General features: G+C 31.9%; 2 protein-coding genes across 2 annotated transcripts in view; one reads left to right on the top strand and one right to left on the bottom strand.

The window, feature by feature from the left end:
- Window positions 1–6,080: 6,080 nt before the first annotated feature.
- On the bottom strand, window positions 6,081–11,042 carry LOC114349453 (cell cycle checkpoint protein RAD1-like). Its single transcript, XM_028299834.2, has 4 exons — window positions 10,832–11,042; window positions 10,536–10,777; window positions 10,254–10,482; window positions 6,081–7,484 (listed from the first exon to the last, which is right to left on the bottom strand). Exons 1-4 carry the CDS (start codon window positions 10,901–10,903, stop codon window positions 7,239–7,241), a joined length of 789 nt encoding a protein of 262 aa, XP_028155635.1. The 5' UTR covers window positions 10,904–11,042; the 3' UTR covers window positions 6,081–7,238.
- Window positions 11,043–12,914: 1,872 nt separating this feature from the next.
- LOC114349452 (centrosomal protein of 104 kDa) overlaps window positions 12,915–19,601 on the top strand; it is a 44,781-nt gene continuing 38,094 nt past the window's right edge. The window contains exons 1-5 of the mRNA XM_028299833.2: window positions 12,915–13,117; window positions 13,169–13,333; window positions 14,722–14,945; window positions 17,137–17,347; window positions 18,661–18,872. Of these exons, the coding sequence (XP_028155634.1) occupies window positions 13,078–13,117; window positions 13,169–13,333; window positions 14,722–14,945; window positions 17,137–17,347; window positions 18,661–18,872 (852 nt within the window). The 5' untranslated portion in view covers window positions 12,915–13,077. The remainder of the gene's footprint in view (window positions 13,118–13,168; window positions 13,334–14,721; window positions 14,946–17,136; window positions 17,348–18,660; window positions 18,873–19,601) is intronic.

The raw sequence follows: 19,601 nt of genomic DNA, 5'->3' as shown, positions 1-19,601 counted from the left end.
CGGGTGTAACTGCAATGATATCTCGAAAACGGTTGAGTTTAGAGAGATGAAAGAAGTATATCTTTTTTAAGTAAAACTAATAGGAGAATAAAATTTCTAATGTCAAAATTATACAGAGTGAGGGATAAAAAAATTGAACGTAATAAATGAGTGCTGAAAGGCGTATGTGGCGCCCTCTGGCCAATACATAATTTTTGGTAGGGAATTTAGTTTTCTCGACCCAAAAAACCCCCACACACCAAATTTCATGTTGATATCTCATAGCTGTCAGGAAATATTCAATAATAAATAAAAAAAAGTTTAACTTTACCACCCTGAATCTTTAATATCAACATTTTATTAAAGTAAGTTGGGTTAAATCGTAATATTTTAGAGTGTAGAATCTACTGTTTCTTTTTGTACAATTACTTAAGGACCACCCTGCATAAAGAAGGTAGTGTTAGAATCCTGTGATCTTTGAAGTAGCTTCTGCAGTGTGTTGTTCTTCTGAGGCCAAACAGATACCTTATTGCTCTTTTTTGTAATTTAAAAATATCATCTAATTGGGCAGCTGTACTAGAACCCCAAAAAGGAAGACCATGTTTCTGACGAGTATGTCATTTATTATTGGTTTGATGCCTAGATAAAACAATACAGCTGACACCACGCAATGAATAAAAAAATTTATCAGTAGAAAAGAAATCTCAAGAGAAACAAAAATAAAAGTGTTCAAATCAATTATAGACCAGTACTAACCTTCGGCAGCGAATCTTGGGTCTTAACAAACCGACAAAAAAGCAAGATCCAAGCCATGGAGATGAAGTTCCTGAGAAGAGTAAAAGGCGTCACAAAATTAGACCGACTGCGAAATGAAGACATAAGAAGTGAGTTAAAAATATCAACGCATGAAAGGCTATCCTTCCTAACCGACATCTATACAAATGTGCAGGAGAGCTGATCAAAAATTTTTTTTATTGAAAAATTCTTATAAAATCTTTACTTTTCATCATAGATAAATACTGGTTACAGTTTAGGCATTATAATATTGTGGGCTTTTATCTAAGAAGTAATATTTAAACTTAACACTTCAAGTTTACCATTTAGAGTTGGTTAGTAAAAGATTACCCCAAAAAAATATCAGGTACAACTATCTATGCGCCTGAGCCTACAAAAAAACTTTCAAGTATATTCAGTTACATACTTAAGCTATTGTATATGCAAATAGGTAAAAATGTATTAATAACGAAAAAATATTTTTGAAAAATAGGAAAAAAAAACTAAATAATTAAATTTTAGTCAGGTCCTTCAAGAAAAATAATCTAATTACTTTTTATAAAGTAATATTTGCAACTCTATCCGACATTTTTGAAGGGAGTGAGTTTAACAAATAAAACGATTTTTGTTTTTAATCAATATTTATATTGTATTGCAGTATTTTTGTTAATTAAAAATTAAGAACTTAAACAAAATTTGGTTTTTATAATTAACACTGGGTACGAATAAAAAAAATCTTCTAAATAATTGTTAAATAACATACTTAAGTAACATCAAGAATTTGCTTAAACAAGAAAGAGATCTCAACATATTATTAATTATTATTACTCCAAATAAGGCACAGTGCACAGTTTAACATCACAAGACTCATCAGAGTTAAAAAAGTTTCTTTAAAAATTCATACATAATATTATGTTCGTGTGTACTGTTTCATTAACACTTAACTATGGTACTAAGATCCAAAACTCTAACTATTGGAAAAATAATTGGTAAAGAACACATTAAATGCAAAATTAACCAAGTGTACTTAGAGTAATATCCTATGTAAGACAATTACTAATATCCTATGTAAGGAGTAATATCCTATGTAAGGAACTCTATTATTCAATATCAAACATATAACAAATGATAGCAAACAAACAAAACAAATAATAGTTAAAAATTAAATTTAAATCGTATTTGGTCAAGACTGTAATACTGGAACCTCAAATAATTAAACTTATAAAAAATATGCTACTTAGGGGGCCTTGCGTAACGCTTCCTAAATCAATTTATGCCTAAACGCATTTAATAATGTCATTGCATCTTTTTCTAATCCAAACAGATGACGGAGAAACAATAATTGCATTTTAATGCATTTACCCATAAATTTATTTAGGAAATGTTACACAAGCCGACCGTATACTTGTTATTAATCAGCCTTAACACTTTGACTTCTTATACTTTATAACATCAAAATGAAAGCAACCACAAATTATAATATACTCGTAATACTAATATTAATAACATAATATCAAAACAAAACTGTAGCAAAAATAAATTAAAAATCGCAATCAGGATCTTCTACGTCTGATTCTGGTAACACATCTTTCATATTCGCATCCCGTGGAATGTTCAAATATTCATGATGAAAACAAGCTGGAATGACTTGGTCAGTACAAAGTTTCTGAAGATCGTGATATTTCTGTTGGAAATGGGCAGTAGTGATTTATAGCAGGACATAAGTGGGACCCTAGTCTTAGGCTGGACTTCAACCAACATCGAATAATTTGGTAACAGAATTCATAGATGTTTTTATAGAAACAATGTGTTTGTCTTTCTTAAAAGTTGCAATCCGAACTTTACTTATTTTGCCAGTAAGATTTCCTTTAAAATATTTGTCTCCAATGTTATCCCATTTTTTAAATTGATCATAAGATATTCGCTCAACATTAAATGGCGATGGATTCTTTCTAGCAGTTGAGAAAATGGTGAACCATTGGGAAGGTGCATAAACAGTTGTATGTTTAAGGTTATTTTCAATGATGACGTGAGACGTACGTCTACTGGCATATAAGTGTCTACTGGCATATAAGTGTGCCCAGTTAGTAGGAAATTCAACTGAATTGTTTCAAGATTATTACATTCCTGCAAAGTTTGATGAACCATTCCCATAACATTGCGGTTCCGGTTTTGCCCTGGACAACAATCGCAGTATAACAGCAATCGTTTAACATTTCCTCTGGCATCAACAGATTTAATGTATTTATGCAAAATTGTTGCTACTTCATTTGCACCTCGTTTACCATTAGATTCGTCCCAATAATAACAGAATACTTTACGAGTGCCATTCTCGTAGAAACATAGGTTATAAACAGCCAGTTTTCTACTATAGTATAATAGCATTGAAGGTGAATATGGCGTATTCAAGACCTTTTGAAGATCAAAGCTGACGCATAATGTAGAAGAATCATCTTTATGGATATTTTTGTGACTTTTGAAACGGGCGTAACTTTCTTCTTTTTCTTTCTCATGCTGTTCTTTTTCTTTCAGTTTATCAGGATCAGTGTTTTTTTCAAACATAAGGCATTTCTTGCACTTATCTTTCTTTGGTACATGAAAGCCGACGTTAAACTGCTCATGAAATATTTTGCGAAAAATTCTCTCACTCATAATATCCATACCTTGATTAATGACATTATTTTTATAAATTCCGTAAAGAGTTGGTATGTTCTTGAATTCTTCTGGTAAATAAACTTTACTGGAATCTTGGCGGCCATAGTGCGATGGTAAAGCAGGCAAACTTTTTATAAAGTTTATAACGGCATCCAGAGTAGTTTGTTTGGTTTTATTTGACGGCTCCATCTTTCCTCTCATGTCTTCCTTGGCACATCCCGACTCTGCATTTTTAACAATACTATAAATAGTTTTATCTGAAACATTCATAGTGGCTATTAAGAACTGTAAGCATACATTTCTCTTACCTTCTCCTTCATTTATAAAATATTTTATAGTACAGTTGGGTTTTTCAGACTCACTGCGCTTGCGCTTCACACCTACTCTTTGCGCCAATGATACCAACCAATCTCGTCATCGGGTTGTATCCAGTTTCCAGAAATGGTTAAATATGCTTTCTCTTCTTTCTTCTGGGACAGATCCACAGTTATTCCCATATTTTTTTCCTTGACATGGATTCGGGAGAACTTTCTTGGCTGGTACTGTCACTCCCTTCTTAGTTGTATATTCTTCCCCAGCTCTCTTCTTCTTAGATCTTTCTTTTCTTTCATTATTTTTTCTTTCCCTCAATCCAGCGTCACCTACAGTTTCTTCTTCTATGCCCGATCCATTCGTTGTTGGTTTTCTTCTTCTGAAATTCTTTTTCTTTTTTCTTGTTTTACCCGTTGACTCTGCATCATCTGTTTCCTCGTCGCTTGCACTTGCGCTCGACTGACTCGTTCCGAATACGAATGCAGTATGCAGTACGTTATGCATAACCGACATTCAAAACATGGTTGCGCCTCCTAAGCGCCTATTATTCGTTTTGAAATTCAAATAAAATTATCTAAGCGACACGTTTGGCACAACATTAAGGCAAGTAAAACTATCTAAGCGACATTCGGCTCCAAACTTATTAGTCAGGTAAAATTATCTAAGCGACATCAAGTTGGTATCGTTTTTTTATGTAAAATTATCTAAGTTCTTTTTTATACCTATTTCGCAACAAGCAAAAATGTCTAAGCACAAATGATGTCAAATACATTTTTAGGAACAAATGTATAAGGACACGTTTGGATCATATTTCTGTTTGTAAAAAAATCGGTAAGCGACTATGATAGCAAAATCTAGAACAGGAAAAAATACCGTACTGCTTGGTGCATATGATTTTACTTTCAGTAAATTTATCTAAGTTAACGGTTAATATAATTTTAAGACAGGAACAAATTACTATTCGTTTTTTTTTTATAACTCAAACTGTCCAACCAACCGATATATAGAAAATTAGGACATTTTTGTTGCTTAGTCAGTTGAAAATGTGAGAATACTTAAGATTCACGTACTTCCTAAGCGACAACAAATCTCAACGCAGCGCTACGAGACCCAGACCAATCGACGCGGATTTTTATGGCGAGTCGAATGATATGTATATGTCGTTTTACCAAATCTTGTCGGTTAGGGAGCTTTGCCTTTCATGCGTTGATATCATCTATATTGGAGTATATAGAGCAAAGACAATTAGGTTGGTGGGGACATCTACAACGAATGAAAGAGACTAGACCAGTTCGAAGAGTACGGGAAGCAAAAATATCAAAAAAAACAGGAAGAGAGGAAGACCCAGACAAACATGGGATAAAGCAATAGGAGCCATTCTGCAAAAGAAAAGATCAAACTGGATAGATGCCAAAGCGATAGCACAAGACAGAAAAGAGTGGAAAAAGTTTGTATATAGAAAACTGATATTTTATAGAATTAATGAAATTAATTAGAAATGTATGATTAGATGCAAAGGTGTAATTTGTATATTTGTAATAAGTACCTATGTACAACTAGCTATGTTAAGTTGGTAGATTAAAGTTGTAACCCTACACCATTGTTTGGTAGAAGGGATATGATTATAAATAAAAAATAAAATAAAAATAAAGCAGAAAATCAGTCCATGAAAAAATTAGGGTATAAAATTTAGAGTCGAAAATCTACGTTTTTTAGTTTATTCGATTCCTCAAAAGAAAAGCAATTGCGGAGTGGCTACAGTCATCTACAGTTCATCAAAAAATCCAAGTCCATGAATAGAGCAGAAAATCAAAGGCTATAGTCCATGAAAAATTACGGTATAAAATTTTTTGTCTAAAATCTACGATTTTTAGAATTTACACGATTCCTCAAGACAAAAGCAAAAGGCTATAGTGCGGGAAAAATTATGGTATAAAATTTTCAGTCGAAAATCTACATTATTTAGAGTTTATTCGATTTCTGAATAGCAAAGCAATTAGGGGGAGGCTACAGTTTATCAACAAAATGACGGATTAAGATTATTTATCGAGAATATACAATTTCTAATGTTTTTTAAGATTCCGTAAAAATAGAGCAGAAAATCAACAGTTCATCAAAAAATTATGGTATAAAATTTCGAGTCGAATATCTACATTTTTTAGAGTTTTTACGATTCCTCGAGAGAAAAGCAATTGCAGAGAAGCCACAGTTCATCAATTTAAATATTTTCCTAGCTCGGAATGCCCCAAGAAGATTAAAGACCCTTACTGTTTACTCTTACTTACCTCTTCATGCAAAGTATCTGACACAATGCCAAAGAAAAATGACTCCTAGGTGGTTTTTACTTATTTTTATTAAAAAAAAAAACGATTTTATTATTATAAAAATATTATCCTACTAGAAAAATCATGAGTACCACGAAAACCTGAAATGACTCGATTTTGGGACCAAAATGAATAAATTTTGTGAATAGCATCCTAAGTAGGTACATACTGTCAAATTTACTGGCACACAATAAATCAATTAGATGATCCACTCATAAATAAAGTTATGATCAAAACATTTAGGGCCGGTTGTTCGAACGCTAATCAACAAATGATCACTATCAAATATTTAATTACTGTCACCAAAACTGTCAATGTCAACTTTTATTGGGTTGCTGAAAACATAATTGATTATAATTATGAGATTAGTTAATCAATTAACATAACAATTATTAACATAATTGATTAAGTAATATCATAATTGTTTTCAGCAACCCAAACAAAGTTGACATGACAGTAATTAAATATTTGATAATGATCACTGTTGATTAGCGTTCGAACAACCGGCCCTTAATCTTATAATTATAATTTTCCCCATGCAATGGCTTGAAATCACATATATCCTCAGTAGTTTTACAATACATTTCTTGGAACTTTCTAAAGGCTCAGTTATATGACGCTAGTAACTTATCTTCCTCTTCATGTGCCATCTCCTCTAAGAAGATTGGCAACCATCATGGCAATTCGCTCTTTTGATACCTCTGCTCTAAAGATATCAGCAGAAGTGCACTTAACAAGCTCTCAAATTGTTTAACCAAGAGATGCACCTTCTTGCACAACTCCTTCTACCCTGTATTCTTCCTTGTACTCGTACAAGTCACTAAAACCGAGTACTGACTTTTAGTACTCTCTTTGCGAAATTCGTATTTTATATTAAAGTAGACGAGTGTTCATGCCAGTCGAGTAAATAGCAAGCGATTATATTTACTGGAACGAGTATAGGTTCCCCCACCAATACTTCTCCCACGTAATACTTGACTGTATGACGCACTAGCAGCTTAGAGACCAGTACACACTTCTAGTAGCTGACACCAGTTGTGTTAAGACGTCTCCTACTCATTAAAAAACGATTTTAGAGTGTACACGCCACTATCACTATGAAATACTCTCCTCCAGTAACTCATATGAGTTACTAGCATCTTGTAACTGAGCCATAACTCAGCCCTTAGAAATACAGTTCATACTAGCCATTCACTAATCTGTTAAATACTGCGAGGTTACATAGTACTCCACATACAATTGCCTATCGTCTGAAACTATGACAAGTTGTAAACCTAGCAGTCCAGATTCCCCAGTAGATATAGCCACTTTGTCAGCATAACCCATAACTTTTAAGATGTATCTTATATTAGAAAAGCTGTAAGTAGCTGTCGTGGTTTTCTGACATTGAAATAGTGTAACAGCTTCTGAGTTTTTTGATACGTTAACTTCTGACTCGCCCTGAAACGCAAAAATCAGGTTTTTATTTAGAACAATGCTCATCTGGAAAAAAAGTGTCACAACTCAAAAAACAACTTTTTTCAGGAGAGACAAAAATCGATTTTTTAGATCTTAAATTAACTGTAAGTTTTAAACAGTAACTGCTAAAATTTATAAATTTAAAACGAAGAATATGGATAAGTGAGTAAGAAGTAAAACCAAAAAAACCATGATTTATTTATTTATTTACGGGTAAGCCCAATTCAGAAAATATTATTACAAAAAAAAAATATTACAAATACACAAGCAAAAACATTAACAGTGTCAACACAAAGAACAAATTTAATATTACAATATCTACTGGATAACAAAGCTAATAAGTAAAGAAAAAAAAATGTGTGTGTACTTTGTACGCATGTAAGAAGTTATACTTCTATAACATATTATGTGATTTTAACGAAATTGATATAATGTACTTTAAACAGTTTATTTATATTTTATTTAAATATTAAACTAATTTTAATACTTACTACTTTCCAAAAATTTTTATTAAGACAATCCCAAAAATTTTAAAAAATAAAAGAATAAAACGCACACAAACACATTGAAAAATGCCACAAAGAAAAAATGATTTCTGAACGATAATAATTGTTGGCAAAATTTTTAAATACGCATTTTCTGAAAAAAAAAATTATATAATAAATATACTTACAATCATAAAATGCATAAAAAAATAAAAACTTGCATCGGGATTCGAACCCGCGAATTTGGGGACGCTTTGATTCGTAAACGAAGCCTAGACTCACTCATCCAATTACTCATTATTTGTCATGCGGAAAAATAGGTCAACTGAACGTTTTACTGTTTGACAGTTATTCTGAATTTAAATCAAATTATGTAGTTTGATTTTTGTGGAAGAAAATATTAAAATATAACAAAACAGTAAGAAAACAATATATTAGATGAAGATTGGTAGAACTTTTGATGGTAATCAAATTAAGCATGCAAATCAAAGCATTACATACCTACTAGATAAATAAATCTACGCCAAAAAATCATAATTTAAAAATAAAAATCGGACCTAATTTTGGATTTCTCTCTAAAATCCCCATAATAAAAACTACCTACCAAATTGGAATGAGTCCTTGTCCAAAAATATATATGAAAACTATTTAAAAAGGCAGTATAACTATTAACTAACTTTTGTTTGTTGTTTCTTTTCACACAATTTTCAAAACGCAACAACCATAAATAATCAAACCACAGCTTTGCCACAGCCGACATATTGAATAATTTTTGACATGTCATTTGAACATCCAATCAGAACAAAGTTATAATGCGCATGCGCCGGGATCGTAGGTTTTAACATATAAAAATTCACCCTCATATCGAGCGTAAAGAAGTATAACTTCAAAAAGAACATTACGATATAAAAAACAAACAAAGTTTAAGCTTAAAAATTGCTGATAGAAATTATATCATTAACATTGTATCTTCAACAAATGGTTTTTGAATCTATCCAAGGAATTGAAGAATATATTTAAGTCATTTAGAGAATTCGCAAGTCTAAGTGTTCGTGGTAAAAAATTGTTATAAGAATAGTTATATCTATGGAAGCTTATGTGAAAAGTTTGGGTTTGTCTTGTTGACCGAGTAGGTATAAAAATACTAATTTTTGAAAGAAGATCGGGACAGCTACTATTACCATTAATAATGTTAAATAAGATTGTCAGATCTTTTCTTTTTCTATGGGTTTCTAATGAAGTAATATTCAATAATAATTCAATATTCGTGTAGCTACGATATATATGTTGTTTAAAAGCTACGTATCTGAGAAAGGTATGCTGAACTCTATCAAGTTTATTTTTATGAACTAGATAATATGGAGACCACACAGAGGAACAAAAATCAAGATGAGATCTAACGAGTGAGCAATATAAAATTTTCATTGAATTTATATCTGTGAAATCATGAGATGTTCTTTTAATTAAACCAAGCATTTTCATAGACTTTTGGGCAACTGCACTAATGTGGTGTTTAAAGCTGAGTGAAGCGTCTAATATTATGCCTAGGTCTCTGATTTGTGTGCATGATAGCAATGCTTGATCGTTAATAGTATCGTCATGTTAGAAAATGGTGATTCCTACAGAAATGCATAATATAACACTTACCAACATTTAATTCCATGCCATTAAGAGAGCACCACTGGGATAATTTATTAATATCTGATTGTAGTCCAAGAGTATCACCATGAGATCTTATTATTGTAAAGCACTTAAGGTCATCAGCGAAAAGGAGAGCTTTTGTATGGGAAAAACAAGTGGTAATATCCTTAATGAATAAATTAAATGGTAGCAGTACCAGGTGTGAACCTTGAGGAACACCTGAAGTTACAGGAAAAATGTTAGAATAACAGTGATTTACTCTAACCATTTGAGTTCTGCTTTCTAAATAACTACATAACCACCTAAATACCAGACCATCAATACCATAAGAACGTAATTTATGTAATAGAAGGTCATGGTTTATCTTATCAAAGGCTTTAGAGAAGTCAGTGTACACTGAATCAACCTGCAAACCCTCCTCCAGGGCTTCAGATAGGTAGTCAGTATAACTGAGTAGACTTAGCTCAGCAGATTTACCGGAAGAAAACCCAGTCAATTTAACAAAATAATGTTGTAAAAAATGCATCTTTCGAGTTGTCACTTTTCTTCCAGATGAGCGATGTACAATATTCACAATAAAATATTGTGAGACACATAAGAGCCTAGGGTTAGATCAAAAACTTACAGCAATTCCAGTAGTACTTAATGTAAAATATGGGGGATCAGGAGATAACGTGACTTTTAGATCATCGGCAGAATTGTTCAAGCGATTTAACAGCTCTGCCAAAATATTTGCTCCTATAACCATTTTGTTTAAATTACATTCGTCTGCTAAACTAACATCCGTGAAATCATCAACATTCATTGTACGTATCTCACAGTCCACAGTAATGTTCTCTTCCACTTCGTTCATTCTACAAAGAATTGATTTTAGAAATTAGGTGGCATACACACAGTATTGTCTTACACAATACACAAAGGTGCTCCAACAGTTGCGTACGACAGTTTAAACGTAGGGTTCCCTTCATCTCCAAATATGTTTAGTATATCTACGAAAACCTTCAAACTCATCTTAAAAATTATATCTTCTGTACTATCTACGTTGTAGGAAGTGAATATCGAAGATGGAATGTAAATTGATGTTTCAATGCATTTCATCTCATCAAGGGTCAGCTTTAGCCCTTCCTCCATGGGGCGCACTATAACATACTACAAAAAATAATTTTTAAGTGGTTTCTTCAATTACATATAAATGGGACTTACATCTTTTACTGCTATTGATTTTAGTACGTTGTGGACTATGCGGAAATCTGTAATTTCGGCTGAAAATAACATTATTTAAAATCGTGCCGGCAAATATTTAAAAAAAGTAAACATAACCAAGTTAAACTTTGACAGCTGTAGGCTGTAGCTGTCTTATGACCATAGATATAACAGAATAGATTAGGCCAGTTCGAAAAATAGCGTAACGCGGAACAGTTCGGGTCGGTGGTCTATCTATCTCTCTCTACCGGCGCTTAGCTTTCTCTCTATTCGCGGTGTGCACAGTGTTCCCAGATGATTTTTTTGAGGATCAGGAGGTGTCGCCACGAACGATCAGGAGATTTCAGGAGACTCGCTCGCCTCAAAAATTGGTAGAATTCTATAGTTTCAGTCTTTACGTTTATAGATAGGCAACTAGATGTCGCCACGAAAAATCAGTAGAATCAGTTGATGTACGCCTCCAATCAGCAAGGGGGGGGGGGGTATTTTTTACGTTTATACTTATACATAGGTACAATACACAGAAAATAGCTGATTAAGTTCCATCTGTTGACTTTTGGGGGAAATGCAACTCTATAAAATCTGTAAGGGACGGCTGTGACAACGCTAGATGGCGGCTAAAGCATAAAAATAAAAAAAATAAAATAGGATAAAATTCTGAAAAATTCAAACTCTATACAAAACCGTTCTTGAATCGTTACGCGCATGCGCAATGACGAATAATGCTGCGCAGTAACACATTTTTCGTTACTGCGCATCCTCGTAATCATTCAAGAACGGTTTTGTATCGAGTTGGAACAAAACCAGATGATTTTCAGAATTTCATCACTTCATCAGGAGGTTTAAGGACGCCATCAGTAGATCAGTAGGCGAGGGTCGCCATCAGTAGGTCTCCTGAAATTTCAGGAGGTCTGAGAACACTGGGTGTGCAAGTACTTGGAAGGGATACGCGAAACGATCGTGCGCGAATAGCGGAGAAATATTGCAACTTTCTTAAATAATTCATATTGTCAACTGAAATTGTCAAATTGACGTACATTTCATACTTATTGTCATTTAAGAAGAAAAATTATATATTGCTTCACAATATTGATATGATATGCAATTATTATGTAAAGGTAAATTTAATTAATTGTATTTTGCTTGCAATACTGCATTTTAATAACTAATTTTATTTACTACATACAATTGTTTACGTTTGAATAACACAACCTAAATCTTATTTTTTCTTCTTATTATTTTTTTTGACTATGGCCTTGACAATTATCCAGTAACCAGGACCATATGATTGGCCAATATAATTAAAAGTGCGAATAAAAGTTCAGAGCGTAGAAATAGGTGTCGCTTTTCCGAACTTGCACGGTCCCAATAGCATATGATGGCCGCCGCCTGTGTGTCACTGTTGTTCACGACAGACAAAGATAGCTAGACCACCGTACTTGATTACACCCGGATGCATTGAGTGGCATATGACTAGCCTGATCTATTTTCTTTACATATCTCTGCTTATGACTGTAGCCGCGTAGCCGCTGTAGTAGAGAAGAAATAAAGAAAGAAAAGACGCAAATTCTGTAGATTTCTTAAGCGTTCTATTAAATAGATTTTATTAGTTTATATTTTACGGTAATTTTAATTGTATATAATAAAAAATATACAGCTATCCAGCTCCAAGCCAAAATATTAAATTATAGTAAAAGATGTGGCAACATTGTCGACCTGTCAAATAGAGGGCCTATTTATAGATATTATTTAATATTTTACCTGTACATCTGTTAAAAAGTATTTTACTAAATAAAAACAAGTTCATATTTTAAATTAATTTTTATTATACCTCATAATAAATTATCTTATAATTAACTTAATTATCATTTTGAAAGTTGTTGTTTAAGGTGGCTGAATAGTTCAGTACCGAAAGGCCAATCTAAATTAAAAATTTGAATTTAAACAAAAGAAAGGCTTTTTCATAAACAAAATATGAACAAAATGCGTATAAACATTCTACGATTATTTTAAATTAAAATATTTAACTAAAATCGGCGATGTGTTTAGTTTTAGTGCTTTTTTATATTTGTTCTAGTTTATGATATGCCTAGCGCGCGCATATGAAAATAAATTTTCCTAGAAAATCAATACCTTGCTTCAAAATAAGGAATAAAAGAGAATTCCCCATGTGTGGTACCGAAATAATCAATATTTTGTATATAACACAGTCAAAAATTAAAAGATGATTGCCAAATAGCTACAATATGCCGAAAACTATCCGTTTCACAACGATTTTTGCAACAAGTAAGTGCTAGAGTATCATTCCGGAAAGGTTAGTGTAACAATGAGTTTTAGGTGAAGATCCTAAATATAAATATTCTGAGTTAAATACCCACGGCCCCATAGTAAAAGGATGGCAGTCGGAGAAAGATTGCAAGTACCCACAAGAGATCGTTTTAAAGTTAGAAACAAGATGTATCCTGAACAAGATTCAAATTTTAGCTCACCAGTTTATGATTTGTACGTAAAAAATACTAAATGTGGTGTTATACAGAGTGCATTTTATGCATGGAACGCCTCTAATTAGCTCGGAAACGGCTTGCACGATTTTTTTAGGTTTTAGTGAATATAGTGAGTAAGGGCCTTGTGATGTGACCGATATTATGGTAGTATTTACCTTGTTGTCAGATCTTACCTTTTTCTGGAAATCTAATGAACTTTCTTATTTTAAATGGAACACCCTGTATATTTTTTACGTTTTGAAGTCCCTAAGAAATATTGATTATTTTTCATATAATGTTCCCTATACCTAAATGCCATAATTTTGGAGTTATTTGAACATTTATTTAAACAATTTTTTTAACAATATATAAATTTTTTTTAGGTTTTTGGATAATTGGAAACAAAAAAGTTTGTTTTAATTTTTCTCTAAAGTTGATAGTTTTCGAGTTATAAACAATTCCAACTTAAAAAAAACAGAAATGACGATTTTTAAGGCTCAAAAACCCAAGTAAAATTATTATCTTTGAAATTACGAAGTGCCATAAATTCAAGTTCAAACCTTATTCTACCTATTCTGTTTTTGATCATTTGGGCTTATTTAATTTTAAAACATTGTTTTTTAGTTGTTAGTGCAGGATTGCCCATCCTGCTATAAGTTCTTTATTAACAATTAAAAAAATATTTTAGAGTAAAACATGAAACATGCCAAAAATTCTTAACTGGAGCTCATAGAAAAAGGTTTGAACTCGAAAACGATAAAATTTAGAGAAAAATTACAACAGATCTTTTTTGTACCCAATAATCCAAAAAACCTAAAATAATTGAATGAAATAATAAATTAATTGCTGATATAAATGAGTCAGATTAAATTAAATTATTAGAAGAATTTTTTACTAAGCAACAAACATTTTTGTTTAATTTATTAATATTTTGTATTTTGACAACGACCTCCGATGTGGACGTCGAAACGTTAACAAAATCATTTTTTTAGTTAAATTGTGGCTTATTTACCATTTAGAAGAGTTAATTATATAAAATAATGTCAGCCTGAGTCGAAAAAATTGATTTTTATAATTTGTTAAAAAAATTGTTTAAACAAATCTAGCAAAAACTCCGAAATTATGGCAAATTAGGTATAGGGGACATTACATGAAAAATAATCAATATTTCTTAAGGACTTCAAAACGCAAAAAATATACAAGGTGTTCCATTTGAAATAAGAAAGTTAATTAGATTTCCAGAAAAACTGAAGATATGACAACAATGTAAATAGCACCACAATATCGGCCACATCACTAGACTCTTACACACTAAAACCTATAAAAATCGTTCAAGCCGTTTCCGAGATAATTGAGGCGTTCCATACTAAAAACTCACACTGTACAAAATTTAAAAATATTTTTTAGCTACCAAAGTTGAATTATTTCTTAGTAATGAAGATACCAACTTAGCAGAAGATGTAGGGAATATAAAATGGGAGTATTTAGGGTATATTACATTGTCCACGAACGAAACAACAGAATTTAAAAGTAGAGAGTTAAAATCTGCTAGTATTCCTAAGAAAGAAGTGACTTTCATTAAAATTAATTTGAATAACAATCATTTTAATGCTTTAAATAAACATAACCAGGTAAGAACATTAAGAGCATGCTGTTATGTTTTTTCTTTGATATATTTTTTAATTATACTTTGCAAATATCATCTTTATGGCAAATGCAGTTGTTATACAGAGTGTTAGTAAATAAGTATGAAAACTTTAAGGGGTAATTCTACATGAAAAAATAATGACAGTTTGCTCTATAAACGTATGTCCGCAAATGCTTCGTTTCCAAGATACGGGGTGTTGAAATTTTTTTTTTCAAACTGGGAATTTTTTTATTGCTCTAAGACCTTTTAAGCTATGCAGTTTTAGCTTTGCATTTTTTTGGAAACAAGTAACAATTTTATATTCATCATTGGCGCAATTACGGGTAGTGGTCTGAATTTTTTTAAAGAAAAAAAACGCCACTTAGATATTTCAAATTAAAAATAATTTTTATATTCCACGTTTAATTTATGATAAAGAACCTTTCTTGTCTTTTTTTCATTATGGTGCACCGTTTTTATGCAAAAAAATAAAACATCTTCGCGCGTATTTTTCATTTCGTAATACATTATCAAGAACACTCCAATATAATAATGCCAAACTAGAATAATAACAGAAAATATTTCTAAAAAGATTTTAACTATGCGCAAGGCTACAACAAATGTTCAAAATTATCTCCTTTAAAGGTGACAAAATAATTTTATATTCACCACTGGCGCGCGTACAGGTAATGGCCCGAATTTTTTAAAGAAAAGAAATAGTACGCCACTGAGAAACGTCAAATTAAAAATCATTTTTGAATTCCTCGTTCAATTTACGACAAAAAATCATTTTTGTCTTTTTTCATATGCGCCGTTTTTATACAAAAAAATAAAACATCTTAACGTTTACAGAGTATTTGAAATGTTTCTATGCATATGGAATCTACCTCGAATAATTTGTAAGCGTTAAGATATTTTATTTTTTTTGTATAAAAACGGCGCCGCATATGAAAAAAAAGACAATAATGATTTTTTGTTGTAAATTGAACGAGGAATTCAAAAATGATTTTTAATTTGACGTTACTCAGTGGCATACTATTTTTTTCTTTAAAAAATTGAGACCATTACCTACACGGGCGACAATGATGAATATAAAATTATTCGTCACCTTTAAAGGAGGTAATTTTGAACATTTGTTGTAGCTTTGCAACTAGTTAAAATCTTTTTAGTAATATTTTCTGTTATTGTTCTACTTTGGTATTATTATATTGGGGAGTTCTTGATAATGTATTAAGAAATGAAAAATGCGCTCGAAGATGTTTCATTTTTTAGCATAAAAACGGTGCACCTTAGGAAAAAATACAAGAAAAGTTATTTTTTATAAATTAAACGTGGAATACAAAAATCATTTTTAATTTGAAATATCTCAGTGGCGTACCATTTTTTTCTTTAAAAAAATTCAGACCATTACCCGTAGGCGCGCCAATGATGAATATAAAATTGTTATTTGTTTGCCAAAAAATGGAATATAACTACCTCTTGAAACCCAGCAAATGTAATTTTCATATTTCAACCGGTCTTAGAGCAATAACAAAATTGGCAGTTTGAAATAAAAATTTCAACACCCTGTATCTCAGAAACAAAGCCTTTGCGGACATACGTTTATAGAGCAAACTGCCATTATTTTTTCATGTAGAATTATCCCTTAACCTTTTTCATACTTATTTACTAACACCCTGTATACAAGGATTTCTATGAATTGCGGGTCAAACGTATTAAATACTTGACTTCCCCGCGAAAGGAAGCATTGAAAAATTACTGGCCGCTATTTTTCGACTGGAATATCTCTGGGAGTTGGGAGTCAATAGAAAAGGGGCACCATCTCGTGGGCATCAAACTTTTTATTGCGTTCCCCCCAAGGCAAATGTCTAGATCCGTTACTGTGTATGCTTCAGACATTGCAGAGAATCTTCTACTTGACGTCATGCACTTTTAAGTTCCCAAACAGTTAGACTGGATTCTGTCAAAAACATATTTAAATACCCTGTTCTCTATTTCAATGAACTTAGTATCTGCTGCAGTTGGACCTATGTCGAAATATCCTTTTTTTCGTATGCATTTTTTGCAATGTACCTATAATCTCTTTTGCTGAGGTATTTTATTTAACCATTTCCAGAACACTGTCATGCAAATATATTTGCACATTTATATTATTGTGAAACATATGAAACATTTTATATGTCGTTTATTTTAAGGTTAGCCTTATAGCAGTTAATATTCTTGGTACTGATATAAAATTCAGACGTCCCTCTAATCCCGAAGACGAGGATGCCAAATTATTTGATATATTAAACGACCCTGAGTATTATTCCCCTTACGATGACTTGGCTTTTTTGATGTACGTTGACGTAGATGTTGCCAAAATCGTTAAGGAAATGGAAATTAAGAAACACTTGGCTGTGATAAGTAAGTTACTGTTATAAATCGACAGAAATATCTAAAACCGCCAAGGTCAGACAGTTGGTTATGCGACGTTGTCAGATCAATCGGGTTTCAAAGGTTTTTCGGATTTTTATTTGTTACCTGTTTTACAGTAACATTTCCTTCTGCGTAAATTTTAAAAAATTGTATATTATTTTGAAGGGATTGTGCACTTAGTGTTCTACTTTTCACGGCAATTGTAATATTCCTGTTTATTAAAGAGATGTTAAATGTATTCTACATAAACAACTATTCGACGATTTTATTTGGCAATGTCGCAAAACCGCTGATTTCGTGCACAATGCATTTTAAATGGACGTTTACTCTTTACGTCAACGCGTTCAACTGGAGTCCCCTCTTCTTGATTTGCTATCTGAGTGATCTTCGCAGTTTCAGATAGTTCTGTACAATTGTAAGTTGTTTTTTAATCTACAAAGGCATTTTGACAATCTGGCGTCCAGCAAATTTAATGTTGTTTTCGGTTAGTCGATAAAAGGGCTTAGCGATGCGGCCGAGATCTTTAATACATTTTCGGTTATACACTCACCGGAAAAATTAACCCCCCACCTTAAAAATGGGTAGTTTTTGATGTCTCGAATTTACTAAACCTATTGTCCGATTTAAGTGATTTTTTAATAAGTTACAGCCTTATTCTTTAATAATATCGCTGTAATCCTATTGTTGCTAAGCTGGTAAATTTTAATTGTATGCGGGGTGTACCAATCAAACTGTATTTTTTCCTCAAAGTTCGCATCATCCTCTGGAATTTTCTTGCATTTATAAAATACTGAAATTCAAACCCAACTCTATAGGCCAAGTTTTCTCAACATTCTGTTTTTTTATTCATTGGCTGATGTTGAACTATAAAAAGTTAGGTACTTTAACAACTAGCCATGTTTTTCATCAATACAGGGTGTTTTTAAATAAGTATGGCAAACTTTAAGGGGTAATTCTGCATAAAAAAATAATGACAGCTTGCATTATAAACGTATGTCAAACTGACGATTTATTTATTGCTTTAAAAACGGTAGCGATATGCAAATGCAATTTGGTGGGTTTTAAGACGTAGTTATTGAGCATTTTTTGACATACAATTAAGACTTTTATATTCACCATTGGCGCCCATACGGGTCATATTACCCATACGGGCCATATTAAATCGGACAACAGGTTTAGGAAATTCGAAACATCAGAAATGACACATTTTTAAGGTGGTGCGTTAATTTCTTGCAGAAGTGTATATACCGAGTCCAAGAAAACTTCTAATTTCCTTTTCATTTAATGGTTTTCAATTGTAGATGAAAGATTTGAGTATGCTAGGAAATTAAAAAATGCTATGACCAAATTAAGAGTAGCAGGTGAGAAATTAGCAAAATATGAATTAGAAAAACGGTATGCGATTGAGGTCGAAGACTATGAAAAAGCCAGACACAAGAAAAACCAAATGGAACTGTTTAGGAATGAAACATTTGTAGAACTGAATATAGAACAATTAATGGAATATAATGGGGTAAGTAAAACTTATTAAATGACTATAAATATATAACAGTGATGAGTGCACAAGAACCGGCAAAATAACGCAAAAGACGAAAAACATAATACGTTGTGCAATAAACAGAGATGAAACTAGTAGAGATAAGAAATTATCACTAGAAACCTATAAATTTACATTATATTGATAGTTTCCCACCTTTAGACGTATCGGAGAAGTATATGTCTTCTCCGATAAACTAAGTTTAACTAAAACTGTCACTGTCACAGTGGTAGTTTCTAAACTCCTCCAATACGTCTAAAGGTGAGAAACTATCAATATAATGTAAATTTATAGGTTTCAATTGATAATTTCCCACCTCTAATAGTTTCATCCCTTTTTATTTCACAACGTATTATGTTTTCCGTCTTTTACGTTATTTTGCCGGTTATTAGCGCGCTTATCTCTAGTATTTAGTGTGTGAAACGTTTTTAAAATTAAAAAAGGTATCATTGTTCTATTTTTGACGTTGTAACATACCAAAAACCCAATACGTCACATCTTGTCCAATTTTAGATTATTTTATTAAATTTTATAATAACAATCAGTATATACCTACACGTTTAATTTTTGCCGTGCTAATAAAATTAGTGTTACACCACACACCTATCTGTTTTGACTAACTTGCTGTTATGGTTTTTGTTTGCAAATATTCATACCAATATCTTCAAATAAGCCGCTAAAATGCTTGTTTATTCTATATAATCC

This window comes from Diabrotica virgifera, chromosome 6, assembly GCF_917563875.1.
Source record: "Diabrotica virgifera virgifera chromosome 6, PGI_DIABVI_V3a".
NCBI classification, from domain to species: Eukaryota; Metazoa; Arthropoda; class Insecta; order Coleoptera; family Chrysomelidae; genus Diabrotica; species Diabrotica virgifera.
This window is presented reverse-complemented; position numbering and strand designations above follow the sequence as displayed.